Source organism: Haliotis rufescens, unplaced genomic scaffold (genome assembly GCF_023055435.1).
Source record: "Haliotis rufescens isolate VD_foot unplaced genomic scaffold, xgHalRufe1.0.p SCAF_12, whole genome shotgun sequence".
Classification (NCBI taxonomy): Eukaryota; Metazoa; Mollusca; class Gastropoda; order Lepetellida; family Haliotidae; genus Haliotis; species Haliotis rufescens.
The window spans coordinates 7054132-7060742 of NW_025963802.1; the positions used below are offsets into that span (position 1 = coordinate 7054132).

Consider the following 6611-nt stretch of genomic DNA (forward strand, 5'->3'; position numbering starts at 1 on the left):
CCAGGATACAATTCTGATCAATGTTCACTAAATGAAGTACGCCAGATATACCCTGTCGCATGTTAATATGAGTTCTGTCTGTGTGAAATAATTAATTACTGACAAATGATGAAGCTAGATGTCTTCATTGCCTACCTTTCTTTTGAGTACACCGTAAAAGGATCTCTTTGGATGGACTTCACTCCTGAATTCCTACAAAGAATTTTGGCAAAGCGCATTCGTCGGATCTCAGACAGTTGTCCTGAAATAGAAAATGTCATTATTATTTATATGTACAATCACTTCGGAAAACAAGAGAGTATCTTTCCACACTATTGTCAGTGAAACAGCAAAACATTTTGATGCATTGAATGAAACGTCACACAAACAATATTGTATAGCGTTTTCATCTTAAAGGTATGTTAAGTTATCTAATAAGTACATATTTTGACATAAAACAAATATGTTAACAAACCATACAAGCACGCAGAAATACAAACAGATTTGACAGTACCTGATGTAAAGCCCTTTCTTGGATGAGATGTTTCGAACCAGAATGAGTCGCCATATTTCAGATCATGAAACTGTTGACCAATCAGACAAGCGAGGAGTGGGCCCACTGCTCCGCCATGCACGTGTTGTTCAGCTACTGCACCGGTGAAGACGTCGATGTCATCAGGGGATCTGAAGCAAGAATACATAAACGTAAGGAGATCTTGAGAAATGTCAGAGAAGAGTTAAAGTATCTTTAATCTTTGTTACACTAATTCTGTTCACATATAAGAGTAAATTAAATTACACAAACCTGTATACACTTTTCAAAGCAGGTCCTGCTTTACCAAATACACTGTCATCAAATGAAGTCACTTCCGATAGCTGGCATGCCTTGCGGAAGTTGTTGTATGATGGCAGGCCATGGTCACGACCTCTCTGAATGTTTAAGGACACGATGTCAAAGCCGTTATTTCCCGACGTCTCAAACAAATGCTCAGTCATCCCACTGTTGATGAAGCGGTTAACCTCCTGATGTCTGTCCTTGAGGATAGCCTTCAGCACGGTGTCCAGATCTTTGATGACTTCAGAAGGTCTGTTGAAGAGCTGTTCTATTGGTACATGTCGATCTCCGAGGGTCAGGAAACGTGGAATGGTGGAGTGGCCGTATCTGAAGGCGGCGGTGGCAAAGACGTTGTAGATGGTGGGGTTTTGGGTGATGTTGTACCTGAAGCTGAAGCCAGGGGTCAGTCTGTACTTCCTCATGGCCAAGGGCCCAACAATAATGGGCAGCCATTCGCGGTAGGTGACTTGTTGGATGATGGCTGACACGATCTTTCTGGCCTCCTCAAACAAGACATCATCAGGAGTGGTCGATGGCATGACATCAGCAAGTTCTTTGACAAGACGATTGTGTTCTCGGACAAACACGGTGTGTAGCACGGCCAGACCAGGGAACACGTTCACACGGTCGTCACCTAATGATGAAGTTAGTTATAAAGAAGTTGTGACAATGTTGTGAAATGAATTATCCATATCATTTCAAGTACTTTATGAACAGACTCTGAAAATATTACTTCGAATACATTAATAAGTTGTATTTACCAGCTTCAAAACACCATTCGTTGGTATTTCTTGTTCGACAGTTGCCTTGGTTGGATTCTGGCAACAGATTATCTCCCTTGATTTTCAAGAAGGCTGAAAAGTTGAATGACGACATTAATTTGTATGTACAAATTACTCTCTGGGGTATTCTGTCAAAATGTTACATATTTCTTTTATCACAAATTATAATTCATTGCTAAATATTGCCTGACTTACGTCCGTTCCTGAGGTGATTGATCTGATCCTGACTGAGGCCGTACACGTTAGAAGCGTCCACGAAGGACGTGAGTAGGTTCAACTGTTCTCGTGTATCTGGAAGTGACATGGTTTTCAATTAAACATGGGTATTATCATACAGTGATGTTTATGGCTTCGTTACTTAATACGTTGTGTTAGAAAGAACAGATAAATAATGACTGAACAACCCAATATTGAGATGAGGTAACCTTCACAGCTTAGTATTCATATACTCACTCCTTCCAGGTGCTGGGGCTGATCTTTTAAACTCCATGCAGTTCTTTTGGAAATGTCCTTCATTTACTGGCATGGTGATCGGGAAACAAGGGCCGCTGGAACAGCGAAATAGCAAAAGAATTGACATGTTTTCTTGTTCCAATCAAACGTGGTTATGATAATGCTTATGATATGTTATGATGCACAAGCACATGTATGTGATGTACTCGGGATCTTACAGTAGAGGTTTATGATGATGGAAAGGGTTTTTTCTCTTTCATCCTAATTATAATAATGTCTACAATGCCACGTAATTTCAAAGTCTGTTCTTTATTTTAAATATGAAGACCAGTAATTTCGATTACCCGAAACAGAATGATTAAGTGTGGAAAATATAGAATGTTGATTGCTTACCCAGCTTGTACATCAGAATGCATCTCTCCTGCTGTGTGACCATCGCAACATTTGGAGTGAACATCACCTTGAAAGAATATGAGGATTTGTAAAGTTTAAAGGATTACAAAAACAAATATATCACAGTTTGTCTGATTTCAACATCACACTTCTGGTCACTTTGATAGTCAGAGAGTTTTGGCCACTTGGCACCTACCTGCATGGAGAGGAGTTCCGGTGAGATCATGGTCCACAAACTGCCCCCACTGCATCACCATCACTGTGTGGTCGTCAGAAGGACTGTCAACTCCCGGATGTACGGCCACACTGATGGCACGTGGACTGGGAAGGGGATACCCATCAACGCCTCTCATTCGGGGAACGAACTTGCCTGGAAAGCCAAACCTTTGCTTTAATAGTTCCCTTGCGCATAGTTAGTTGTGATATTGAAAGGGCATAACTAAATGTCAATGGAATAATTACAAGACTTGCTATCAAACGGTCTGGTTTATTAATTAATTGCCATGGTTATTAGCATGAAATAATGATTTTTAAGTTCTTATATCAATATGATATCAGAAGAAAACCTGCTCTTTACCATCATCATATGCAGGATCAATAAATCTCTTGAATGGTTGGTTGGTGGATCCCCATGTTGGCCAGCGAGCATTGTTGCAACTTCCGTCCATTGTCCGGTAGCGGGCGTCTTGTTTGCAGTCGATAGAGCGCCGTCTGAGAAAGTGAATGATGTTATCAAATCTGATGGTAATTGGTGTCGGCATCAACTAAATTAAACTCTCAACCACAAACGAAGGTGTCCATAGATGAGAATTAGTACGAAACTGACCTGATGGTGTGTTTGTCTTGATACTTGGATGTGCTGATGTCGTCTAAAGAGATCTGAGACGTCTCGGCGGCGTCAGCCAGTGTACAAACAACATACTTGTCTTCGTCATCACCTACGTCAAAGTAAAGGCATCAACACACTGTTTACTATCATGGGACAATTTCAGTGTCATTTTACTTCGGAATTCTTATCAAAGGTCCCAACATCTGAACTAGTTGATGTTATAAAGTGTATAATGATGTTTGAAGACGCGTATCAGCAAAATATTTGTTTCAAATAAATAGAATTTGTAATCGGTGTGTCTCATATGCAATAAATCCTTTGAAGTATACACATATAAGTTATATTGTTTCAAAACAAAGTGAGTATCTAAAGCATGGTATAATGCTTCACAATATAATGAAAACTGGACTAAAGTAGCGACCAATTCAATGTATTTACTGACAATAAATACAGTATGATCAGATTTGTCAGTTAAACCAATCGCCAAATCATGGATAGTGATGCCGTTAATGTTGAACATTAAACTTCTTACCATGCAGGAGTCTGAACATGATGTCCATTATTCTGATTTCTCTGTCCAGCGTTTGTCCTTTAACTGTTCCTTGGTTGTCACCCCACGTCGTTGGTGAAGTTTGTGTCGCACCAGCAACATAATCTCATAGGTAAGTAAGTAAGTTTGAACATCAGCATAGAGTAATAGGGCTGTCATAGATTATGAATGCAATCGAAAAAACATTCATACTCCGCCACCCTATATTTTCTTCTGTCTAGTTGTGTTAAACCGGATATGTGAAACAATCTGGCAGTATCAAACCAAGTTAAGAAGATTTCATGTGCATCGTTCAGGGTATATCCCAAACCATATTTACTCATCTTATGTCTGTATATCTTTTTCAATCTTAGAATTCAAGACAACATTATTTTCTCCAACCATCGTTACATCAAATGTGTATCTCGACTTGTAACAATGTACCCGGTGTGAACTTACTGTTCGTTTTTGACAAATCAGTGACATCGTCAGGGAATTTCTTGTTGGTCTCACGGTCCATTCCAAACAGATCTGATTGTATTGCCTGGACTGAAGGAAAGGTAGTTTACTTAAAAAGCTCAGCTAAACAAAATATAATATCTATACTTTAATGCATTCAAATTATATTTAGTAAAATTCATTTAAAAATTTACGTCACTACATTGAAGGACTAAGCATAATAGTTAGTAGAAAGTTCGCATGTTTAGAACTGATATCTCTTTATTTCAGCATGTAACATGATCCCAGTTGCGTGAGTTACACCCAAGCAGAAGGAACTAAAATAGTATTATTCGATCCTTCACTATTGCTTGTCAAGATTTATTTCATTATTTTTAAAAGACTATACTCACGTTGCTCAATGACGGAATTGATGTTGTTTACCTATAGGGAAATGAGTGAACATCGGTTAAATAATCGGTCTAGGGTAAAACAGATGTGATAATTTCAAACACCATTGGTCACCCATAAGTTTGAACATGATGAGAGAAAGCAGTTTTAGAACCATAAGTCCATAGTAAGAAATTACATAACATTTCTTATATGTACTGATTTTCTACAGACATTCAATGGCCAGATAAATACTAATACCGATAATGAGAAGAAGAATAAAAAGAAAAAGTAGAAGAAGAACCCAAAAACAACCTACCTCTTTGTCCGCCTCTCCAGCAGTGACCACGGTCAACATACACACAAACAACACAACTTTCATCGTTTCTGCTTCTGTCCAGTACAAAGTGGGAATGTCTGATACACCAAAGATGGGACCGTGTATTTATACTCATATTCCTGGATTAAATCAACACAGATTACCCTTTAATTCACCCTCCCCTGGTGGGTATAATCCGACATCTACATGGGGGAACTAAACATTTTGGATTATGTGGAGGCAGGCTGATTATCCCGGAGCAGCGTCATCACCTCCATTGTTCTTGGTGTGGTGTATAAACACCAATAACGAGGCAGTTGGTAAACTGCTTCTCATCAGAGGGTATTATTGACATGCATTGTTATGATTATATGTCATAGTAATGTAAAACTAAGAACTGAAACTGGAGAAAGTATAAGTTTCTTGTTAATTGACCAAAGAAACTAATAAAATAATTAATGTATCCAACAATCTCTAAGGAACTTCTCCACAAAATATGTCACGTGACCCTTCCCTTCAGATATGTAGTTATTTTAGCTTGAATATCACAAGGATCTAATTAGTATATTCACTTTAACTTGCTACTGTAATTTTAATCGTTTTCATAATATACTTTGAGGACATATTTTCAATACACCATCTCTTTCTTATTCCGTAAGAGGCGACTAACAGGATCGGATGGTCAGGCTCGCTGACATAATTGATGCATGTCATCGTTTCCCTTTTGCGTAGATCGATGATCATAATGTCAATCACTGGATTGTCTGGTCTAGACTCGATTATTTACAGACTGCCGTCATATAGCTTGAATACTGCTTAGTGTGGTTAATTCATTTTTATTTACACAGAGAAGTTTTCAAGTAGTAGTAGTAGTAGTAGTAGTAGTAGTAGTAGTAGTAGTAGTAGTAGTAGTAGTAAAAATAGCAATATCCAATATGATCAAAATGTCAATTACAGGAATGTCTGGCCTGGACACGAAACAACAAATCAAACAAGCAAATCTTTCCTATTCATTTGTATTCACGCAGCTAGGTTTTCAAGTAGTAGTAGTAGTAGTAGTAGTAGTAGTGTAGTAGTAGTAGTAGTAGTAGTAGTAGTAGTAGTAGTAGTAGTAGTAGTAGTAGTAGTAGTAGTAGTTTGTTGTTGTTTTAGTAGTGGTATCCAATATGTGTCTCAAGTATCACGTGCCCATGTTATCTGCCAAAGATTCGCTTATCCATACTCGATGAAACATACATACTGACTGTTGCATATATCAACGTTGACAACCAGTACTAACTGTACATAAAATGTACGACTGGACTTCGTGTTTATGATTAAGTGGAACATTTACGATTACATTGAATTGTCAGTTCCTATTAGCAATATCGATGATGGACAATTATTTTCAAAAGTTGACCCTGTATGTATTATTTCATTACACGCGGGGACTAGAAAATCCTCCAGACACAAAACGTGGTAACTATTTCAATGTGTCCCAACACTTGTCTACAAAACATGTCAAGAACAACTCCTGATGAGAAGCGAATTACCAATTGTCTCAGCATTATTATACCACTCAATTACAGTTGATGACGACACGCCCACATCAACACCATTCATTGATATAATCCCGGATTTGTTGTGAAAACAAGATGTAAACTTATCACGGATTATCATCAGCA

General features: G+C 38.2%; 1 protein-coding gene across 1 annotated transcript in view; it reads right to left on the minus strand.

Annotated features, from left to right (window-relative positions):
* Positions 1-2795, minus strand: part of LOC124141285 (peroxidase-like protein 3) — a 42212-nt gene extending 39417 nt beyond the window's left edge. Inside the window, exons 1-7 of the mRNA XM_048393854.1 lie at positions 2639-2795; positions 2443-2509; positions 2050-2144; positions 1792-1887; positions 1576-1668; positions 785-1448; positions 494-663 (exon numbers count right to left, since the gene is read on the minus strand). Coding sequence (XP_048249811.1) covers positions 494-663; positions 785-1448; positions 1576-1668; positions 1792-1887; positions 2050-2144; positions 2443-2509; positions 2639-2795 — 1342 coding nt within the window. The remainder of the gene's footprint in view (positions 1-493; positions 664-784; positions 1449-1575; positions 1669-1791; positions 1888-2049; positions 2145-2442; positions 2510-2638) is intronic.
* Positions 2796-6611: the final 3816 nt, after the last annotated feature.